This window comes from Ursus americanus, chromosome 1, assembly GCF_024610735.1.
Source record: "Ursus americanus isolate L20-20 chromosome 1, mUrsAme1.1.p, whole genome shotgun sequence".
Taxonomy (NCBI): Eukaryota; Metazoa; Chordata; class Mammalia; order Carnivora; family Ursidae; genus Ursus; species Ursus americanus.
Window position 1 is genome coordinate 85,585,242 of NC_142127.1, and position 25,709 is coordinate 85,610,950.

At 33.0% G+C, this 25,709-nt stretch overlaps 1 protein-coding gene across 1 annotated transcript in view; it reads left to right on the plus strand.

Moving 5' to 3' along the window:
• SPAG16 (sperm associated antigen 16) overlaps positions 1-25,709 on the plus strand; it is a 920,765-nt gene that overhangs the window by 656,028 nt on the left and 239,028 nt on the right. The window contains exon 15 of the mRNA XM_045806664.2: positions 16,159-16,285. Within this exon, the coding sequence (XP_045662620.2) occupies positions 16,159-16,285 (127 nt within the window). The remainder of the gene's footprint in view (positions 1-16,158; positions 16,286-25,709) is intronic.

Genomic DNA, 25,709 nt, shown 5'->3' on the forward strand with positions numbered 1-25,709 from the left:
TATCTTTAGAGTAGAAAGACTCTCAGTGATTTATTAAACATTCTTCTCCCCTTTACCTTCAGAAATCCACCAAGTTACACCATATTTGGCAGGCAGGAAATTAGTAGGCCAGTCTTTTCTCAATTCTATCAAAACTGTGCTTTCAATTTGTTTAGCATTTGCAAAATGAAAAGCATTATGCTAGGTTTTGTGGGAGATTCAGACAAGTAAGGTACTAGATCCTTCCCTTGATGGACAAGAATATAATTAAAGAATAAAAACTATACAAAAAGTAGATAAACTATATCAATGTAAGGCAAAATTATAAGTACCAGAGATGGCTAGCTAAATATCAGTGGGATTATTTGGTATAATTTTTTAGAGAGATCAGTCCCAAGCATTAGGAAAAGCTTTGCTGACTATTCAACTCTGGAAATAATAATTCATTAATTCATTTATTTAAATATGTACTAAATGTATAATGTAGGCCCCAAACGGAGTAGAGATGGTTTAGAGCAGTACTGTCTAATAGAATTTCTATAATGGTGAAAATATTCTTTTCCTAAAATGTCCAGTAAGGGGACGCCTAGATGGTGCAGTCGATTAAGTGTCCGATTCTTAGTTTCAGCTCAGGTTTTGATCTCAGGGTCGTGGGATTAAGCCTTGTGTCAGGCTCTGTGTTGAGTGAAGAGTCTGCTTGAGTTTCTCTCTCTCTCCCTCTGCCCTTCCCCTCCACTCTCTCTCCCCCTCTCAAATATGTAAAGAAATCTTTAAAAAATAATAATAAACCAAAAAAGTGTTCACTATGATAGTGACTACATGAGGATATTATCATTTTGACTAGTTAAAATTTTTGAAAATTAAAAATTCAGTTTCTGAGTTTCAGTAGTTATATTTCAAGTAATCAGTATCCACATATATTGAGTAATATATGTCTAGAAGGAAGATAAGCACATATACAGAAATTGCAATTTGTTGTGTAAGTTTTACAACATGGTTCTTTGGGAGCAACAGAAGGAAAACTTTACATTCCTTGGAAATTTGTAGAAGTTGAGCTTGAACCAAGTTTTTATATTTTTAATATTTACCAGAGAAAGAAATAGTCAATGGAAATGATAAGAAGAAAAGCATGAAGGCATATGTATTATAGAGTAGAAAGCAGAGTCATACATAGGGAATTTGGGGGAAATGCTAAGCAATAAGGAGGCAGGTCAAAGAGGGGCTGAAATTTGCATTTAAGAAAAATAGCTACTCTGCCACTAGTTTCTCAACTATGGCATTATTGATATTATGGACCAGGTAATTTCATGTTGGAGGTGGGGGTGGGGCTGTCCTGTGCATTGTAAGTTGTTTATCAGCATGCCTGGCCTCCACCAACTGAATGCCAATGGTAGGTTCCCCAGTAGTGACAAAGATGTTTCTAGACATTACCAAATGTCCTCTGGAAGGTAAAATACCTGAGAACCACTGTCATGAAAATGGCCTGCAAAGATGTCAGGTTGAAGGCAGGGAGTTTACTACAAGTGTTCATGTGTGAGATGAGGAGGACCCGATAAAAGGGATTTGAGTAAAGTAGAGGCCTCCTTCAACTAAACAGGATTGGAGAGGAGAGATGGAGAATAGGATAACAAGCTCTAGTGAGGTTGTCCCACTCTGGTGACTGCATGGAATGTGGAGCCTTTTACTGAAATGGAAAATACAGCTGAAGGATCAAGTTGATGATTTTGGCTTTGAGTATGCTGACTTGTGGTAACTGTGGAACATCCAAATGGAGATGTTCTGTGGGTAGTTGGAAATAACATCTGGAATTCAAAAGAGAAGTGTCAATTGCACATGTAAATTTGGGAGTTTAAAACATCTAGATAATAGTAGAAATCATGGGAATGTTTCTTCCTGCCCCAGCAATTTAGACTCAATGGCAACTCTCATCACTTCACCTGATCTCCAAATGTAGCCCTATTCACTCCATTCAACGCTTAGTACCAATTTTCTTTTTTTTTCTTTTTTTTTTTTTCTCCTGATTTCATGTAGAATCAAGGACTTTGAGGACTTTGAGGTCCAGCTACCTGCCCTATTTACATTCAGGACTTCTGCTTGGGGGCCCTTGGTCACTGTTCCCTTTTCCTGGATCATTCTTCTTCTGTAGAACAAATCCTTCTGCTCTTAACTCAAAGGCCATATTCCTAGTGAGACCCTCCCTGATCGATCAGGCTATTTACATTTTAACACCCTTTTTGCCAAACGTTCCTTGTTTAGATTTTTAAAAAATATTTATTCATTTATTTGAGAGAGAGAGAGAGAGGAGAGAGAGTGGGAAGACGGGTACAGGGAGAGAGAGAGAAAGACAAGCAGACTCCCCACCGAGCATGGAGCCTGACACAGGGGTCGATCTCACAACCCTGAAATCATGACAAGCTGAAATCAAAAGTTAGGCGCTCAACTGACTGAGCCACCCAGGTTCCCCTACATTTATTTTTATTCCCCATAAATCTTATTAACATTTAGTATACCACATATTTTACTGATTTATTTAATTTATTATATGATTCTCCCCAGAAGTATGTAAGTTCTATGAAACCAGAACTTCCATTTTGTTCACGCCTGTATATCCACCACTTAAATCAGTGCCTAATAGGTAGTAGGCTCAATCAATATTTCTTTGATGAATGAAGTGATAGTTTTCCTACTGGTCCAGACAAGTTTGCATGGAATCAGTAAAACTCTTGCAGACTTAAGGCATGCATGGAAAAGCCACGGGCACACACTAGAAAGTCACAGGAAAGTGATGTTCATTTGCTTTTCAGGGAGTCAGGGATACAGCTTAGTACTCGACAGTACCTGCTTAACTCACTGAGACTACTAGCCTTCAAATGTTCTTTTAACATATCAATATTTATGTTCAAAATACATAACAACTTTTTACATCACATACAAAATTCATATTTCTCAGTGTGAACACCAGAACCCTTCAGAATTTTTACACATTGTTAACCTCATCATAAATTCATCATATTCCCCACAGTGAAATATGTTCATTTCTGCTTTTGTGCTCTGACATTGTGCCATTTTCAGTAATAATGATTCCCTCCCACCTTCTCTTCACTAGTATCTCTTCATAATCTTAATCTATTTAAAATGCTATCGTTTCTTGGGGTGCCAGGGTAGCACAGTTGGTTAAGCAGCAGATTCTTGGTTTCTGCTCAGGTTGTGATCTCAGGATCATGAGAGGGAGCCCCACCTTGGGCTTCATGCTCAGTGCAGATCTGCTTAAGACTGTCTCTCCCTGGGGCACCTGCGTGACTCAGTCGGTTAAGCGTCTGCTTTCAGCGTGGGTCATGATCCCAGAGTCCTGGGATCAAGCCCCGAAGCAGGATCTCTGCTGCATGCGGGGGCCTTCTTCTCCCTCTCCCTTGCTCCTCCCCCCGTTTGTGCTCTCTTGCTCTCTCTGTTGGATAAATAAATAAAATCTTAAAAAAAAAAAAAAAAAGACGGTCTTTCCCTGTCCCTCTGCCCCTCCCCTCTGCATTCTCCTCTCTCTCTCAAATAAATAATCTTTAAAAATTAATAAAATAAAATGCTATCATTTCTAGAGAGCTGCATTCACTTAATCCATCTATCCTAGGGCTACATTCCTGTAAGAAAACTCTGATACAGGGGTGCCTGGGTGGCTCAGTCATTAGGCCTCTGCCTTCGGCTCAGGTCATGATCCCAGGGTTGTGGGATGGAGCCCCGCATTGGGCTCCCTGCTCGAGGGGAAGCCTGGTTCTCCCTCTCCCACTCCCCCTGCTTGTGTTCCCTCTCTCACTGTCTCTCTCTGTGTCAAATACATAAATAAAATCTTTAAAAAAAATTCTGATGCCACAGGCTTGGGTTAGGTGTTCAATTTGTACTCTAAACAACCCTTCGCCTACTTCTATCATTTAACTTCGTGTTATAATTGCTTGTTATTTCTCTCTCGCCAACAAATAACTATAAGCTCTTTTGGAGCTTATATCCATGGTATCTCTTGCTCCTGGCTGGAAGCCAGAGACCTAGTACAGCTTGATAATTACATGTTTCTTTATATACATTAATTGTCGTCATCTATTTCTAATTATTCTTCTGCCTTACACATTTAAACACCTACTTGTCCAATTTGTTCTTTGCTACTACTTATTTGTTGATATTCTGTTAAAGTACTATTAGCTCTTTCAGGCTGTTCCGCCTCAGTTACAGAATATGCTCTCTCAGCACTGCAGTGGGACTTTATGGGATTCCAGTCCCTGATGCATCTAAGTCAAAGCATGCAAAATATGTTTCTTGTTAAGAGTTTAAGAGCTTGTACACGTCAGTCAGATTGGTCAGATTTGAATCCAGACTCTATGTTTTACTAATAAAATGACTTTGAGCAAGTTGTATAACATTGTAAATCTTGGTTTTCTCATCTGCATAAAAGGATAGTATCACCTAACCATACAGAGGAATGATCAAATAAAATAAATATGTATCACTTTGAAGAAGTTATGATTCTATAGTGTAGCATTGTGTACTCTAGATGCTACATAATTATTTTTGAGATGATCAGCTCCCAATCCCTGGGGCTTGATTGGTTATTCAAGTTACTAATGCCTAACAGATTGACAACGACATCAGGAAGAAGGATATAGTGACAAAACAATCTTATCTTCATCTTTCCAATGTTTTACATTCCCTCCTTGAGCATTCCCAAATTTTACCTTCACTTTCCATTCTAATTCCACACCTTTTTTTTTTTTTTTTTTTTTTTGCCTTATTTGTGCTATTAGGCTACTGAGGAAATGGTCTAATGAGCTAATGCTTAATGCTGCACAGGCCTGTCCTAAGAGACACACTAATGTATTAGTACTAAAAATGTTTGAAATACTAATTTTCCTCCTAATGAGCCTAAACATTTTATTATAGTTATACCTTAATACCAAGTTGCAGGTCATTACCTTCACGTATTGAAAGCAGCTGATGTTTCTAGGGCTTAATGTTTCTGCCATTTGCTTGATGACCCCTCCTTCTTGCCCATTTCGCATAGTAGAATTTTAGGAAATGAAAATTAGATCACTTGACAGATACTGTGTATGATGTTTTGATTTCATTATTTATTCATTTTAAAATATTTTTCTAATTGTAACAATTAATATATGCTAATTCCATGAAATTTGAATTTTGAAAATTTGAAAAGGAACAAATAAAATAAAAATGATTCATCCTAAAGATAATCAGTTCTGATTTAGTTCCTACCAATCTTATTTTCAACATATGCTTTGTATGTGTGCATCAGACAGTGTAAACAATTTTGTTTTCTGCTTCTTTCATTGAACTACATATGTATGTTTTCCCTTGTATTAGTCACCTTTGGAAATGCCATTATAATAGTTAAAATAATAGTTTAGTTATATAATTATAGGTTACAGTTTTATGGATATACATATATACACACGTGTGTCTATCAATCTATTTATCAAAGAAATGACTTCTTATATTTTTCCTGCCCCATCTTATAAATGATATTGTGAGGAACATCTTTGTGACAAAATAACTCATTGATCTGAGTTATTGACTTATTTAGTTGTATCCTGATGGGAGGATATATTCAATATATTTAAACATTTGTTTTCATATTTTGCTATATAGTTTCAAGAAATAGAATGTAATATATCCATTAAAATCTCAGACTCTAAAGTCAACCATACCTATACTTGGATCCTCACTCCGAATTATTTTACCTACATAATTTTAGGAAATTTACTTGACTTCTTTAAAACTTATTTTTCTCATCTGTAAAATAGGATTGTTTCACATAATGAAATGCTATTAAAAATAATATTAAGTATATTTCATGGCAGTAAGAACTGCTAATTTTCACTATCAACTTGTACACCCACCAGGAATGCAAGTCTGTTTGTTTTTCTGACCCCTTATCAATATCATCATTTAAAAAATCTATTCTAATTTGATAGGAGAAAAAAAAAAAAAAGGCAGATTCAAGTGAAAAACCCAAACTCAGGGCACCTGGGTGGCTCAGCTGGTTAGGCATATGAATCTTGATTTGGGCTCAGGTCATGATCTCAGGATCATGAGATCGAGCCCTGTGTTGAGCTCTATGCTCAGTGCAGAGACTGCTTGAGATTCTCTCCCTCTTCCTTTTCCCCTCCTCTCTTTCTGTCTCTCAAATAAATAAATGAAATCTTAAAAAAAAAAAAAAAGAAAAAGAAAAGGAAAAAAAATCCAAACTCAAACTAACTTCAGCAAAACTAGGATGTTCATTGGCTCATAAAACTGAACTCCAGACAGGTCAGGTGGCATCTGACAATTAGATTTAGCTAAAACCAACACTCAAATGCCACCAGACTTCCTGAATGCTCTTAATCCTATCAATGTATTCACTGTGCTGGACTTGGACATTAGAACTAAGATATTATATGTGTATATAAATTATCCATTTTTTACACATTTTGATTGGAAAGGAAAGAACTTATTTCTGTCAACATTAGTTTGAAAAACATGGGATAGTATTCTTATTATTCTTACTTGAGCCGGACACCTTCGCCTTAGGCATTTACTCTATCCAGGGAGATGGGTTTCCATGGGGAGACCAGTTACAGTGCAGGAATAAGAGGAGGTTCTTCAAAGATCACTAACACATGGTCACTAGAGTGGTCTTGGTTTGGCAAGTCAAGCTAACAATGTACTCCATCCATAACCACTGAGGTTTTAAATTGCTAAATCGAACTATATTACCAGGGTTGGTGAAAAGATTTTCAGGTGTTTTGATAGTTTTTTCCTTTGTCTACTGGTCTGTTGAAGAGCAATTTTTCTACTGGTTTAGTGTTTTTTTTTATCTTAATTTTGTACTGCTTTTTGTCGAATTTATGGCAATTTTTTCAAAATTTATATACTTAGTTGGTTTTTAAATTTATATTGTTCTGGAAACTCCATTTCACTGAAGAATTAGAAATTAATATCGAGTCCTTTGTAGCATTTTGGTGTGGTTTCTTTAATCTTTACCATATTTTAATTGCCCCCTTTTATTTCATAGCTTAATTATGACTTCTTTTTTCCTTGTCACTATTTTTTTGTCTGTTTTTGACAAATATTTCAATTTGTCTGTCTGTGTATTCTTTGCAAAGGCTAGCTTTTGATTTTGTTGTTCTCTCATTTTGTTTACTGTGTTAATAGTTTTGTTTAATTTTGTTTTTTCTATCATATTTTAATTTTGTTTTTCCATCATATTTTAATTATTTCTTTCTACTTTTTAAAATTTCTTCTGTAGTAAAGAACATTCAGATTCAACTATATATTTAATATATTTATTTTAAATATTTAAAAAATTCATGTAAAATCATGAATTTCCATTAATGATGACTTTAGCTTTATTCAACAAATGTCATATAAATTCCTTCATTTGAATTAATTCTAAAGTTATAAATTACATGTGATTTTTTTTAGCTTTCAAACTTTCTTTTTCAATTTTAGTGTAATTTTTAGTTTCTAATTGCCTCAATGCAAGAAAATGTGACCTTTATTACATCTCTTCTTTGACATTTCTTGAGACTTATTTTGTGGCTTGTCATGTTGCTAATTTTTGTAAATATTTCACATATACTTGATGATATTACATATTATATATATGATAAATATTGTTTTCTGTTTTAGATCTTGTTTGATTTTTAGTTAAATTTTGCTCTTTTTTTTGTATCAATGTCTGGTAGACGTTTATTAAAATCTTCCCTCACTTGGGTAAATTATAATTTATCTTTATAGTTAGACTAACTTTTGTTATATATTTTAGGACTTTACTTTTAGTTACATAAAAATTTATGATTGTCACATCTTATTGATAGAGTTCTCCTTTTATTCTCTAGTAATTAGATCTAGTAATTCTTTTTTTTACTTAAATCTCTTTTTTTTATATTTATACTCTTGTACCAGCTTCCTATTAATTGGTATTTAATAATTTAATTCCTTTATTTTCACTTTCTGAACATTTTATTTTTGTTATTTGTTTTTAATGTTTCTCTTGTAAGATGCACATAGTTGTAGTTTCTTTTATTTTCCAAACAATTTTCGTTATCTCTTACTTTCAATTTCTATGTAAGTCCCATTTTTGTGTGTGTGTGTGTGTGGTTATTTATTCATTGGTAATTATTGCTATCACAACTTATTGTGTTTTCATTAGATTTTTTCTTTACTTTTTTCACTTATTTCCTGTTTTTTTTGTTTTTTCTCAAATTAAGAATAAAGTTAAGGTTGGAATAGGATTTGGTTTGGACAATTTCTTGTTTATATCTACAGTTAACTAACCTTGATTAAGATACTTTGACTTTTCAATATCTGTGCTCACCATTATATCTTCTGATGATACAATTATTAATATTTGTGTTAAAATATAGTTAGTAATAATTCTTTCCACATTTAGATTTAAACTTTTTTAGTCTGAATGTCTGAAAATGCTTTCGTGCAGATTCATATTTAGGTTAAGTTTTATTTTCTCATACAATATGGGCATTATTCCACTGTTTCTAACATCTAGTTTTTGTTATCAATCTAGCTGCCTTCCTCTTATAGATAATCTGTAATTTTTCTTTTGTAGATAATTTTGTTTTCAACCATAATGGCCCACAATTTTCATTAAATTGCATCTAGTGTGATTTTATTTTTATGCATTATGCTCAATACTTGAGTGCAGTTATTCTGAATATATATATCTTTTTTTTCAATTCTGGATAAGTTTCAGCCTAATATTATGCCTTCAAATACTACTCTTTTGTTTGTCTGTATATTCTCTTGTAATACTAGTTAGACACGTAGTACCTTACTCTGTTCTTACCATATCTCTTAGTGATATTCATACCTTCATCTTTCTTATCTTTACATCTGTAATCTAGGTGAATTTCTCAGTATATTCTTCCAATTTACTATCTTTTCAACTCTGTCTAATCTAGAGTGTATCATATCTATTAAGCCATTTTCCTTTAATTGTTAATGTTTCAATTCTCTTGGTCTTTCTTAAGTCACTTTAGACTGTTTTTGTTTCATTTTTTTTCTTTAATGACTATTAGCTCTTCATTAAAATCTTTGAGACACTTATATTTACTTAAGAATCTTTTTCAGTTTTTCTATAATTTTAATGCACCCAGATTATTTTATCTTTCAATTATTGACTATATTTATTAGCTTTAAATTTCTTTATATGTTATGGAAAAAAATGTGTAGTTTCTTTTGAGTAAGGTAAGAGGAGTGGTTCTCTCTTTTCCCTTCCTGCATCTATCTTGCTTTCTATTTGTGTTTACTCCTCCATTTCTGTATTGTGGTTATTTCCTTTGTCCCAGGTCTCCCAGGCCAGTAGCCCTAGGATAAGTCTTACATTTGTGAGTCAGGAATCCTGCCTTCTGGTATTGAAAAACACAGGTCCAGTCACTAGAGTTTGTTACTTGGTTCAGATCCAGGCTGTGAGACTGTAAAAACTGCAGATTCCTTAATTATATAACTTCATATAAATTGTAGTTTCAAATAGCATTATCTAGCAACTTTTGTCAGCTTCATATTGTCAGTAAAAATTTCATTACTCATGGTTTTAGCAATAAGGCAGCTTCTAACTTCCATCTGACACAAAACACTTTTAGTCTCTGCTACCCTACAAAAGCTGTATAACTAGGACCCCCTTCTAAACCCAGAGCCCAGAGGCCTATGGTTTCTCATCTCTAGTCTCTACTTTGTGTTTCTGTTTTATTTTTCTGCAGTGAGGATTATTCTTATTATCTATCATTCTTTGAAATCTTATACTTAAAAAAATTTTTTTTTGGTTTAATTCTGTCTTTGAGACATGGTATAGCTTAGTGGTTAGCACAGATTCTAGAGCCAAACAGGTGCAAAATCTTGACTCTTTGTCTTTTAACTGCATAAGCAATGGGAAAATTAAAGTTTCCTGTGGCTCAAATTCATTATCCATAAAAGGGGGATGAAAATAACAGCCTAATCCATAGTGGTATTTTTGTTTTGTTCTGTTTTGCTTTGCTTTTTTAGGATTATTTGATATTTGTATACATGTGTACACAAATACAAATGCTTGGGACACTGAGCGGTGCATAGTATTTGCTCAATTAGTGTTAACTATTATCATTTTTTAGTTTTCTTATCTTGTAGCTCTATTTTTATTTTTTATTTTTTTTTTAAAGATTTTATTTATTTACTTGACAGAGAGAGAGAGACAGCCAGCAAGAGAGGGAACACAAGCAGGGGAGTGGGAGAGGAAGAAGCAGGCTCCCAGCGGAGAAGCCTGATGTGGGGCTTGATCCCAGATCACCGGGATCACGCCCTGAGCCGAAGGCAGACGCTTAATGACTGTGCTACCCAGGCGCCCCTGTAGCTCTATTTTTAAAATCATGTTGACCAGAAGTCCTTCAATAAATTGTTTAATTCTTCTGAAATTTATTTAGCCACAAATTATGAGATAGAATTAAATTTTGGCTCATCATGTAGCTGTGAGAATCAACTGTGACATTACTTATGGGTATATTTTAAAATAAACTGTTAGGTACTATGCCTAAGTGTAGGACACCCTGTATTTATTTTAAAGGATTATAAAATAAAAAATAATGTATTTGGCAATTAATTTGGAACAATATATAACTTTGATCTTTAAATAATGTAAATTATTTATAGTTATTGTTCACGTTTAAAATATGAAAGGGGAAGGGAAATACACAACTGCAGCAGGCTCAGGTCTTCCATGTGCAAAAAAGGAAATGCCTTACTCTAGCCCACTCTAGCCATTCTGCTGCACTAGGAGGGGAGAAAAAAGAGAAACACATATGAAGTTAACGGTCTAGAGGCATAGGCTCACTAAAAGTCTAAGACCTAATTATAGAACTGTGGAACACTTCTCCCACCCATATCTATGCTAGTAGGAGTGCCAAATGGTATAACCGCTTTAGAAGATATTTTGACAGTTTCTTATAAAAGTAAATATACTCTTACCATACCATCCAGTGATCATGTTCCTTGGTATTTATCCAAAGGAGATTAAAAATTATGCCTACACAAAAACCTGCACACAAATGTTTATAGCAGCTGTATTCATAATTGCCAAAACTTGGAAACAGCCAAGATATCCTTCAGTAGGTGAATGGATAAATAAACTATGGTACATCCAGACAATGGAATATTGTCCAACTGTAAAAAAAATGATATATCAAACCATAAGAAGATATGGAAGAAACTTAAATGCATATTACCAAGTGAAAGAAACCAATCTGAAAAGACTATATACTGCATGATTCCCACTATATGACATTCTGGAAAAGGCAAAGCTATGGAGATAGTATAAAGGTCAGTGATTGCCAGAGGTTGAGTGGGCAGAGCTGTGGGAGGGTTGAATGAGCACAGAGAATGTTTAGGGCAATGAAAATACTCTTATGATACCATAATGATGGATTCATACCATTATATATTTGTCCAAAGCAATAGAAGGTACAACACCAAGAGTGAACCATAGTATAACCAATGAACTTTGGGTTATTATGATGTGTCAATGTAGGTTCATCAGTTGTAACAAATTTACCACTCTGGCAGTAGATGTTGTAAATGGGGGAGGCTGTATGTGTGAGTGGGGAGGGAGTAAATGGAAAAACCTCTGCATCCTCCCCTCAATTTCACTATGAACGTAAAACTGCCCCCCCAAAATAAAGTCTTAAAAAAATACAGGGCAGATTTTATAAACATATCTCTTCACTTAATCATTGTATATATGTATTGTATATTTTCAATCAGTGTAACCACAGTTTAGCATAAACTTTTCTATGTTTTTCATTGTTTCTATAATCATTATTTTTATGGCTTCATAGTAATTTATCCAGGGTATTTATTCTTTCACACTCCAATTATTTATTGAACATTTACTATGTGCTATTCAAGGTCATGGAAATGTACTCCTAAGCCAAAGTACCCTCATTTAAGTACCCTCACTTACAGAATTTATAACATTTTCATGTGTGTAGTTGATATATAATCATTCGACTTTTTATTATACTGTATAACTCTTTGAGACAAGAACATTGTACATATCCTGTTATTCAGCCTTGAAGAACCTTTGCAAAAAATAAGTAATGACATGGACCTAAACATTTTTTGCTTATTTACATGCTGTTGTTCTGTAAGTTGACTCTCCAAAGGAAATGAGAAAAATAAAGGTATAAAAGTATATATATATATATAACCTAGTGAATTCAACCAAGAAACTATTTAGCTGATTCATCAGGGTGAAGGTCTAGAGTACAATCAAATTGGACCTGTGTTTTCCATAATATACTAAGATCCTCTATATTTCTTCCTGACATGCAAATAAAGATCAGACTTTCATATAGAATATTTTATTACTATATGACATTTCTTACCCTACCTGAAAAAGTAGCCTCTTAACCCCACACTGATATTAATGCCCAAGCTTCTAAAATTTGTTTTTGAAAATTATACAAAGCCCTAAAATATCTTTATATTAAGGAATACTATTGGTTTATGAAAATAGTTTTTAATTATACATTTAAATTAGAAATGATCTCATTAGCATCCCAGTTGTCTCCTTTTCTTTCTTTGTTTTACAATATACAAATATTCTGGGAACCTCTGTGCAGAGAGATAGCAGTTCAGTCTGCTTGTCTTCTGGCTGCTGTTGGTGTCAAGTTTGCATAAACAGTACCCCTAGCCATCTTCTGGACCCACGAGGCGCAAGGTTTATTTCTTCCATGTTAGGTTATTACAGGTTTCACTTGTTACCATTTTATTTATTTATAAGTAGTGCTGCTTTAATTTTTATCCTATCTTTTTCTAATTTTATAATACATCTCAGAAGTATGAAAAGTTTCGAAAGTATGAACACTCGTAGTCCTCAGTACGTATGCTAAATGTTCTCCAATATGTTTCCAGCAGTCTAGATGAAGCTAGTTTGATTTTATGTCACTGTACTCTAACTTATAATTAACTTCATGTCTATATGGCTTTTCTCACTATAAGATCTTTAAAGTGGAGATAGAAAGGCTTTAAGAGGGGCAGTGAGGAGTCGTGACTGTTCACTTTCACCTCAACTACACGCTTTGTCCACTTGGCTAAATTCTACTTGCTTTATATAACTATTTGAACCTGTGATCACAAAAACATTTTCTTCCGAGTTTCAGCTCATTTAACATTTCTGTATTTGGGGGAAAACCTTTTAAATTACAAGCAGTCAACATTAATTGCTCTCTGTTCCTCTTATATTCATTCATTCAATGGTTTATTCAAGATCAAGTGTCAAACATGTTGCAGATACTCTGCCAGGTCCTAGGGATTCAGTGTCACAAAACAGCCATATATTTGAATCTGAATGTTTTGAGAGCTTTCTGTGCAACCACCTTTCCTACCATCTCTTCCTCAGTATCAGTACCTGTACGAATGACAATCAGAATTCTATTTTAGGGAGGTTCCCAAAACTCTTCAGTCTTTACTTTCTTTAAGATTGTCATACAATTCCACCTCTCCGTAAAAAATATTTTCTATGAAAACAATCTCTGTTTAGGTTAAGGGCCTAACTATAGCAGGCCTTTCTTTCTTATCGGAGATAAGTTGTACATAAAATGTCTGCTTTTCCCCCTAGCTTGTCAGGTAATGCCTTTTCCACATTTCTCCATCTTCAGATCCCTCAATGCTCACACAATGCAGTTTGGCTTAGCAGTATTTTAGTATGTTCTTCTATGTCATGGAAGAAGATTGGCAGATGGGCCTCCAGTTCTCCTGAGACGGGAGGGGGAGGGATATAAGGTTTTGAGGGTAATTCCAAGTTGTTGGCTCTGGATTCTCCACATCTTTTCTCTTTCTTTTATCTAAGTGATTCAGAACCATGAGGGTTAGAACTAATGTTTATCTTAAGAATGCTGTGGAAGAACTTGGACTAAAATAAAACTTATAGGTAAGCCCCAATGAGGCATTCATCATCTGTTGACTTAACAAATAGTTTTTGAGTCCTACTGTGCTCCTGACATTGCGATAGGCATTGCATCTGCCTCACTGGCTAATGGAAGCATAGCTAAGCTGTTCTTTCACTACCAAGAATCTCTCAGTTATCAAATCTGAACACAAACTTATTCCTACCACTTAATAAGTCATTATATTTGTTTTACTGTAATGTATACTTTGTCCTGACTTCTAAGTGCCTTAAGAAATATAGAAATTTGCCCAAATGATGTTACTCAAAATTGTTTTAAAAGTATGTACTATTTATTGATAAATCATTTAGTACAGTACTTGGTTCATTAAAAGCCTTTAATAAGTATTGACTCATTATTTTAATATTATCAAACTCTTATGTCTCGATCATTTGGCAACAGTGGAATTTAAATGTAAAAAATATTAAAACTATGTGTAAACACTCATTTTCACCCCCCAAAATGATGGAACTATTTTTTAGTGTGTTTCCTCACATTTTAATATGTAGTGATATAAACCACACTTTAGGATTTCTATAACCTCCCTTTAGCAAGTGAGAAGGGCCTCCAAATTAAGTTACCATTATAATTTATCTATTCTGTTCTCAAAGTTGAAAAAAAGATTGCATTCTATCATCTCTGAAAGATATTTGAAAACCCTTATATCTGGAAAGGGTTCTTTCTAATTTCTAACATTAATATTTCCTGCTAATACTGAGAACTGGTCTTTTCTGAAAATTAAACTCACTGATTTCTCACAATTCTTGCAATACATGTTTACATATTTGAAAACACTCCAAGTTCCCCACGTTCCTTTTAAGTCATAAAAAAGATTAAACATCCCACATATTAGACTGGGGACAAGGTTGTATTGCTTTACCAGTGACAACTGTTATAGAATTTTAAAACTGATGACATTTGTTGTATTACTGACTTGTTTAGGGAAAAACAAAGAGTCCACTTGGACTGTAATACGAAATGCACATTTTTTCCCAGAAAGGATAGAAATCAAGAAATAAATGAGAAAAAAAATCATGTGAGCTAGTTCAAAAGGGTGAGGATAATTGTACAATAATCAAGTTATTATCTTGAACGTTTTAGAATATTTAGGAAAAAAGCGAGAGGATGATTTTTGACTTGACATTAAAAATAATTAAGCTGGAGCTGAAAGGGAAACTATATATCTAATTGGAAACAGTATAAAGTATAATCACTTATCATAAATATTATGTTTGAACCTGATATGGCCAGTGTTCATTTTCAGTTGGTAAGTGGACAACAAAATTAAATGATACTATGATAAAAATGAGTTAAGATTATGAGCTGCTAGACAGCAGAGACCCCTCTTACTCATCACCATGTCCCACTTTCTGACATGAAGTGGATGCTCGATAAACATCTCCTGAGAAACCAGCAGAAAGGGTATAGACAGACCTTGAGCTTCAAACTGAAGTACCTGAGATGGTACTTCTATCCTGGAAAACAGCTGCCCTGTTCCTATTACACTTGAATCCATCCATGATTCCTTTTATTTTCCATCACCTTTATCCAGTTATCTTCTTCCTTATCTCATTGCACATTACCAAAATAGCCCCAGATGTTTCTAATAATCTTGTCTCACAGATCGCAATATGTACTCTTCCTTGCCATCAGTTTCACTTGGCCCCTACTCCTCCCACCATGATAAAAACTCTTCTTTCCTTGTGTCTATTTGTTTTCCTACCTCTGTTTTATTTTTACTGTATATGAAATATATAGATCATCAATGTTAACAAACTGCAAGCATATAGAGTAAGGTGCACTTTTAGTGCAATGTTTTCATGTATATAGTTTTATGTGTTGATCACATAGATCATAAACATGATATATATATATGTGTGTATATATTAGAGATAGAGGAATTACATGGGTATGTACATTTTAATTTTATTATATATTCTTGTATAATTAAAATAATCAAAATGATTTCCTGAAAAATCATTTTCCAAAATATAGTATAGGGATTTATATAAATGTAAATTATCATCTTATAACAATTTTATGTTCCAGACAAAAATGCAATGAACACTTTTTAGTTTAGAAGAGTGCATTCTTGTGGATTTAATAAAATTTTAACGCAAAGCTTCCTTGTTGACTAAGTTACTATATATATTTTTATATATGTAATATATATGTGTATATATAACTTCTCTCTTTTTTTAATACTTTAAAGGGTCACATGATAGCATCCTGTGATGCTTGTGGAGTAACAAAACTATGGGACTTTCGGAAGCTCTTACCAATTGTGTCCATTGATATAGGTCCAAGTCCTGGCAATGAGGTGAACTTTGATTCATCAGGTAGGATGTTTTTTGTTTAACATTTGTGACCAAGCTAACAACTTTAACATTTGTTCTGAAACTCTTTTCTGTTTCCACTTTATTTTTATTGTGTTTCCTCCCATGTAAATTTTTGTTCTAATATTATATTATATTTTACATTATATATCTTATTATGTCACATTATGAAAGCATTATATTTATCATATATATAAAGGAAGAGAGAATAGAGGAGATAAGTGTGTGCTGATATAGATAACACAAATTCCTAGCAGTGTCATGCAAAATTTGGAGACTATATCCTTCAGAATCACCATCCAAGGTAAGTAAATTGGGTTTTTTGGAGACAAAATGGCTAAGAGGAGAAAAGAACAAAAGTTTGGCATAACTTAAAGTACATTTCTAATGGAGTATTTTAGTCTTATAATTAATAAATTATTGTATAACTCAATTTTATAATTAATTTGAGATGTACATTCATCTTGTTGCATTCATATGCAACAGTAATTATTATAACTGATAATTTTAATATTATTATTTCATATGTTTAGCATTTTTTCTGCAGTACTATAAACATTGTGAAACAGATAAAATATTTTACACTTGATGCTGATGAACAGTGTAGCAACATACAGTGTTTCCAGTTATCTATTTAAAAGATTAAAATTACAGTTACATCTGTAACTTTAATGAGAGGTTATGGTAAATAATGTATATCTATTATTACATAGTATAATTTTCCTTTGCTAGCATCATATATGTTTTAAACCTTATTAAATTTTGTGAGTTTTTTAAATCTTTGACATTTATTTGTAGTAGATCAAAGTTACAGAGATGGTAATTTTAGATGAAAAAATAAAGATAAAATACATACAAGGGAAATAATAATGTTTTATCTAAAAATTGTACATACTAATTCAATAGTCCAGTAACTATGTATATACTAGAAGCGATTCTAGAGATATAAGAAAATTGTGTGTTTCATAGGACTGGTTTCATGTCATCACATATCTAAAATTTGGAATTCAGTTAAGTTTGTCTTTTTAACAAACTTTAAGTTGTGTTGCCATTACAGATTGGTATATGAACCATACTAATAACACTGGCTTCTTTAAAAATGTTTTTAGTAGTGTTCTTGACATTAAACCATTTATGGTCTGCCAGAATTTAAAAAAAAGAAAACATTGTATAGAATAAAACATCCCAACCATGAGAATTTCATTTTATAATGTGAAGGCCTATTAAGATTTCAATTTAGGGGCGCCTGGATGGCTCAGTCAGTTAAGTGTCTGCCTTCAGCTCAGGTAATGATCCTGGGGTCCTGGGATCAAGACCAACAGCGCTGCTTCTCCAGCTCCCTCTGCTGGTCCCCCTGCTTGTGTTCCCTCTCTCGCTGGCTGTCTATCTCTGTCAAATAAATAAATAAAAAATCTTAAAAAAAAAAAAAAAAAGAAGTTGAAGAGTACTTTGAAATGCTGTACAACTAATAAGAGATATGTATTTTACTGTCATAACAATGTTGCTACTTGCTTTCTACTATCCTTGTCATCAGCCCAAATCTCTTTTCTATGCATAGTCAGGCAAACCTAATTTAAAATTACTTTCATACAAGTCAATATCATCTTAAAGTCCTTGGTACAACAAACCTAATATTTCTCTCTGTGACTGCTATACTCTTGATTATACATTAATATTAAGAAAAGCATAAGAATCAAGGACAGCACAATGAGAAACATAAAAGACAAAAAGTGTAAACTAGGAACCCTCTTAATGAAAATACTTTATCGGTTTGAGGGTATATAATTACAACCTGACCTTCCCATCCCTTTGACCGTTTCTTCAAGGAACATACTATGATTAATTTTAATTCTGTGTGTCTGAGAAATTAATGTCATAAGCCTTTTTCTCATTGAATAATGGGAAATTTGTGCTTCTGTGGAGGAGAAGCCTTCAATGACTCTTTATTTAAAAAGGTTGAAATATACCAAAAGTTGAAGGAACTAGAGAAAATAAACAAAGCTCTCAGTCTGAGGGTCTGAACAGAGAGGTGAAAATCATAAAGTAAAATACCAGAAATTATGTTGGTATAAAGAGAGTAGAGAGAGTAGTGAAGTCAAGAGCAAAACAAAATAAAAAATAAGGACAGGGACACATAGTGTCTAATATGCATTTATTCAAGAAAATATTAAACAAAAAGTATAACAAGCATATCATAAAAATATTTGGACTGTGAGGATAAAATCAAATCTAACTTAATAAGTTCATAACACACATTAATTTGACATACTTTTATCTATTCCCAGCAGCTAGTAAATAAAAGCATATATGGTTCAATTATTTTCCACAAAAAACAGGAGTATATTGACACTGTTGACAACAATTAACATTTTATTGAGGCTCACGTTAGTTAGGTCATGCCAAATCATGTTTTTAATTTGAAATTTTGTAACAATTAAATCATGCAATTATATACAGTTAAGACTCAACTAGTGTGAGAGAGGCTCTGGTCTGCTATCTCAGCTATGTCCATGGACCTAAAGAAAAGATACTGAAAACATACATGTGATGTCATCATAATATCATACAATAAATGTAGAAGTGTTGATAGCATTCTGTCGGTGATAGTTAATATAAGGAATGTGAGTAGTTGTTAGATATTCTAAATAATCATCATAGAAACAAAGATTTCTAATCCTATTTCTTCTCTCTGGATGAGTTTAATTGAAAGGCATCGTGTGATTATGAGGTGTGCTGTTTGAAAAGAACTGTTTCCATACATAATGACGTATCTTTATAAATAAGGAATTTCTTGTCATTGCAAATCCAACAGAGTATAGAAATAAATCGGAGTAGAGATCATTGAAAGGCTGAAACTGCTGTCCATAACATTTGATTTCAAATTTTCATGTATATCAAAATTGCTCATTATTTATTAACTTCAAAAGTAAATATTTTCATTTTGAATTTATAAAAGGAAATATGTACTGTGAAATAGTACCTTATCTGTTTTAAAATTGAGATTCTTCATAGTGTATCATTTTAAAAACATATCTTAGATTAAAATATTTGAAAACGAGTCATGTAGGAAAAGAATGTAGACTATAATTCAGACCATTATTTCTTCACCACCTTTTAGGCGTTAAGCAAATTATTTAATTTCCTAGAACATAATGTCCTCATAGAAACGATGGAGGAAATAATTGTCTTAGGTGCTCTAATGTGTTTCAAAGGGATAATGTATATCCTATAATGAGGAAATCCTAGTCCAGTCAGCTACCATGTTTTATCTTAGCTGGGAGGGGTTTAGAAGTCATCCCATTCATTTTAGGGGTGAGAAAAATGTGTGAACATATTAGTGTGCAAGTAAGACGCCTAAGGCTATGTGCTACTATAAGCAGTTTCTAGTGAAAGTGTCAACACCAGTGAATAAATGTTAAAAGAAACAAGGATAAAAAACTCCTTTTCATATAATGTTAAAAATAATTTAAATGGTTAAGAAGTGAAGTTATATAAAATATCATATATACATATAATTAAAATCAAAAGATTTAAAGATGTATGAATCATCATTTAGAATTTAGCTTTTCTGCTGCTGTAAGAAATCAGCTCACACATTTGAAAGAGGATTTGTATGTGGCCCAGTATTATTTACATAATGTTTTATTTGCAAATACATTGCTTGTGACATATACAGATTATCTGTGTTTATAGATACATACATATATTAGTATTTGTAAAGGAGTAAGTGTTCCTTTCTCATTAAACTGAGAGCATCCTGGTAATATAATGCTACATATTTTTGTGAATACTCGCTATCTAAATAATATTTCTCACTTGGCATATTCAAATGCCATATGTTTTACCATTCAAAAATTTATTACTATTTCAGAAAATGTTAAATGGGATTGCGTAGTGAAAGTAATAAAAATGAACTGTAAGAGTTTATACATAAACTTGTCCACATCTCTCATTTCATCATGTTTTTATGTAGTTTAGCAATATTTTTCCCTCCTTTGTAAAAGATAATTCTAGTACATTTGCAAAAAAGTCACATCCCTAGAAAATGTAGGAGCCGAAGTTTAAGCCAGCTGGGTACTTTCCAATGGGAAGCTTATCAGTATCAGATCATCAAAATGGGCAAGGTTTCTCACCACTTGGAGGCAATCCTAAATACTCTCCATAAGCAGAACCACAATATAAATGCTAAAATAAGAGGGGGAAAAATGACCCTACTGGAAAATATGAAAAGCATCAGATCCCTCTGAAAGTTTTCAAACATAATAAAAAACCCCTCAAAAATCTTTGCTTTGCATTGGATTTATCCATTTCTTTTAGTAAAAGCTACAGTTCATTGTTCTGTATTTAAAAGACAGATTGTGGTTCATTTCTTTTGAGGGTAGCAGTGTAGCCTAATGGAGAAAGCACTCACTGGGAGAAGTTAGGAGCCGTGGTTTTGAATTTTGTCTCCACTCCTTACTAGCTGAACTGTGTTGGTGAAATTTCTAAATATTTCTGAGCCTCAGTTTCCTTGTATGTGAAATATTAAAAACCTTTTGGGGCTTCCACTTCAAGCCAAGATGGAGTAACAAGGGCCAGATTTAACTTATCACCTGAAACAACTAAGAAAACAAACAAAATATATGAAACAATGGTTTTCAGACATGGAATATTGAGCAATGAAAGAGATAATACCTGAGAGAGGGAAAGTAAACAAGATGAACCCCGTGTCTGCCCCCAAAATACTCACGGACCAACAGAAACCAAAGTGAAATCTGGCAGTCTTTCAGAGTTGAGGAGACAGAGTGGGCAGTTGAGGGAAGCCAAGCCAGCTCGACTCTGCAGCACAGAGAGAGGGTTCTAGAGATTTTCAGAAGATCATCTCCAGTCTTTAGCTAAATAAGGATCAATACCTGACAGACTAAGGCCTAGGGAAAATCTGACTACTTAAGAGGAAAAATCCAGAGATCACCCAAACCTAGAAATAATTTGTATATCCACCAACCAAATTGGAAAAACCTTGCAATTTAGAACAGTAGGTAGAGCAGAGATTGGCAAACTACTGCCCATGGGCCAGCTTGACTTGTAGTCATATGTAGTTTTGATGGAACACAGCCACACCCATTCATTTACATATCGTCTAAGGCTGCTTTCATACTACAAGAGCAGAGTTGAGTATTTGCAACAGAGACCATATGGCCTAAGAAGCCTAAAATATTTAATATATAGACCTTTATAGAAAAAACTGCTACACTAGAGTGCTTAGAAGAGTATGATCTCAGTAGTGAGGCAACATCAGCCCATACCTCTGGATCTAGTCCCTTCACCAGTGTTTTTGAACCATTTGAGTTGACTCATGTAAAGACCTATTTAAGCATTTCTAAACTCAATGAAATTGTTACAGTTGTCACTTTTTACAGATGAGAAAACTGGGACATAGAGAAGTTAAGAACAAGCCAAGTGACACCTAGCTGGTCAAATGTGGCATCAGAATTCAAATCTAGCAAGTCTAATTCCAGAAACTAAAATTTAAACTTTATATTATTCTGCCTCTCATTTTACTAATAATATTTGGTTTCATACTGATATATGACATCATTAGAGAAATGATTCATTTGCTATGAATATTGAAATCATTCCAGTAATGACCACTTGGCAGTGTTTGATTCAAAGCTGACTAAGGCACAGAATCCTGTCACTAGTTGTCAATTTGTGGTCTCTGAAAGAAAAACAACAATAACAACAACAAAAGGAATCTCTCCAGAATAACCTAGTAGTAATAACCTAGTAATAACCTGCCAGGTTTCTGATGTGTCTGCTGCACAAGGGTGTATTTTAGGTGTCTCTGTCTTCCTAGTGGGGACTAGAACTCCAAGCCCATACTTCAATATAAATTCTTTTCAGAGAATCAGGCAGGGCTGGATTATGGGAGCACCTGCAGGACCTCTTTTTCTGCCTTTTATTTAAATTCTGGCCTGATCAGAGACTGAAATAAATATGGAAGTAAACAAGCTAACTTATTTTATCTCGAAGGCACACGGCAGAGTTAACCTAAGTTGTTCCTCCTAAGAGCAAGCCCATTCTACCACATCAGTTTTCCAAGAAAGAAAGCACAAGGAGAGAGGATAAATTATGAGAGAAGAGGTGACCAGATGACCCTACTCAATTATTTATAATCCCATTATTTTTTCCCCTGCTTGCGTGGCTCTATTGTGTATACAAAGCCATTTTGTGCATAAGTAGAAAATGGGCCTCTCTGATACTGGAGAAAGGAACTGGAAGAACGAAAGGAAATCAGATTATGTATCTCCCTTGGAGACCCAAGTGTATGATTAATGCCTGGAATGAAGTATAGTATGCTCTAGAAACTGGGCAAGGTGCTTTCTCTTTTAATCATCACAACACTATGAGTTTGGTTCCATTTCTCCTGTTTTAAAGGCTTTGAGAGCTTCATATATATATATAATATATATATATTATATATATATTATATATTAATAAATATACATGTTTATACAGTCCTGTGAAAACCTGAATTGCATTTCATTCAATCTTTAGCTCTAGGAAATTGTAAATAAAAAATTTAGAGATCCATAGAGACTGGTTATACTTCATCTGTAGGAAAAAACCTTACTTTTTAATTTTTTTTCATGCTCTTTCCTGTATTAGAAGCAACTTTATTTACCCTATAGCAAGTATAGAAAATAACATGCTAATAAGTGAGAACACTTTGAAAACTTTAATTAAAGGCATATTGGCAAAGATATATTAATTCATGGATAACATTTGTAATTGTACAAATTTACATGGCCATGAACTTGTTCTGATTGGTCTACCATCGATTCTGATTGATTTGTGGCAATGCCATAGCAGTTGCTAAGTATTTAGATTATCATCCCAAAACGCACCATAAATTCTGAGAACTAAAATGCATTTGAATTACATAAATTATGACAAAATAATGTAAATAAAAGTTAGTGACTTTTTCAAAATATAGTAGAATTTATACATGTTATAAAGTCTTGTTCTTTCAGATTATGTATGAAAGGTTGTATACTTAATCTAATGACAACATCATTGCACAAATTATGAAGCCTCCCTTATGGAATTGTATCCATGGTTTTAAAAATAATGGGATAGCCTGGTGATGGGTATTAAGAAGGGCACGTATTGCATGGTGCACTGGGTGTTATACACAAGTAATGAATCATGGAACTTTACATCAAAAACTAGGGATGTACTGTATGGTGACCAACATAATATAATAAAAAAATATTATTATTTAAAAAAAAGAGATGGAGTGAGAGGAAAAAAATAATGTTTTCATATCACTAATACTTACGAGTATCTGAATATGAATTAATTTTTAGAAACATCTAGAAATTATTGTCATTAAGGAGTCAGAAAAGAGCATTTGTGTGAAGCACAAGATGAGGCTCTAAAAAAATCATCTATGATTTGCAACCCGAATTTGAGTGGGACACTTTATCTCTGTTGACCTCAACTTCATCATCTCTAAAATGAGAGGTTTGGATAGGTGACTTAATCAACTAGGTTTATAGCCAAAGTTTCACATTGTATTTCCCTGTATTCACTAACACATGGTGTCCTGAGATAAAAATAATATTCTAAAATAAAACTCAAATGCATTTTATACTACTTAAAACTTGAAAATAAAATATCCAGATATAAGTGAAATATTCCACTCTCTCTTGATCCAAAAGGGAAATATATTTTGTTATAAAAGTCAAGATTATTTAAAAATTGAGCCTCAAATTTAAATGATACCTGTATTTCTCCACAATACAAAATTTTTATTCTTGCACACCTAGTAATACATTCAGTCTCTGTAGCAATAGGAGTTTTGGCAAAAAATGCCTAAGTCCCAACATTTTAATAAATTAATGACATGATCAAACTCTTCTTATAGGACTATGTAAGTATTAATAAGAATCTGGCCCATTCTGGTTAAATCAGAACAGAACATAACTTACTAATCATACCAATTACAGCATTACACAGGTGCAATCAGCAATTCCAATTGCCTGGATGATACAAAGAAGTCACATTTGTGTTGTTAATTTCTTAATTTTGTGCAGTATTTTTAAAACAAGAATAGTTATAATTATTGCTTAGCTCTCTGGTATAGTTGTACTACATAGAAGTATAAATATAACATTATAGGCATGTCAAAAAGGCACTTGGAAATGTTTTTCTATGTAAATAAAATATCTCCATAGAAGTTGTTACAAAGCTTATATACATAATTATATACAATTACATACAAACAATTTAAAGCTGGCACATGTCCAAATAATGACAAATTCTAAATCAGTATCATCATATTTAACGATTTGTTTTGTAGTATTAATGTAAGTTACAAGCATTTTTCAAGTGGATTTACAGTAGTTATATACATATTGCATTTACAGTAGTTATATACATATTACAACTAATGTGCTAATGCCTAATTATTTTTCAACACATTTAAGAAATCGAAAAGATTTGTATCTGTGTAACAAGTATGAAAAATTAGTTGCATGAAAAGCTATGTCTTAATATCATCTAGGCAGCAATATATCCCAATGCCTATAATTAGCTATGCCTGTATGTTTTCAGATATAATAAAAATTACATGTACATGCTACATAGATCATTTTGAAATATGACTAATGACATTTTTACATATATATTAATCAAGAAAAGTGTATTTGTATGAAGAAATAAAGCATAATCAAACCTTTGAATTTTTCTAAGGGTCACACAGTTATAGTATTAAGAGGAATTTGTTATTTTAATCTAATAGCATATAATAGTTATTAGATTTAAAATTGAACAGTTAAATTTTGCAATCTACTCATACTTCATGGCCCAAAGTCAAGTAGCCGAAGAATTTGTCTTCTTTTTAATAGACTATGTATACAAAATCGAATAGATAATCATCTTTAATTTGCCAAGCTGATACTTTTAAATAAGATAATCCTTTAAGAGAAGTTGCAGTTCAACAGATGTGCAAATCAACCCAGAACAAATAGCATGCTACTCTTAGAGATGGAGCTGCACAGTTGGTACTTGTGATAAGTCACAGTTATATTTATCTAAAATTGAATTTTGAACAATATTCGAATATGGTTTACTCAAATCTGATTTAGCTTGGAAGCATCTTTCCTCACTTGTAATATAAGAAGAGTATAAATTAAAATTGTTTAAATTCATTCTCATGCAACACCCTTTACTATGTACTCTTCCACCAAAAGAAAAAAAAATTGAAAAGAAGATACAGTGTAGTACTGGTATTAAGAAAATCAGTACTCTGTTAATGTTTTGAAATAGTGAGTTTGATAAACACCTTAGAATAATAGATATGTATTTCAAGCCCTGCCTTCTATTATCCAAGTATTTCATCATTCTCTCTCTCGTACTTTTGTTGGTCTAATGGTAGAGATTA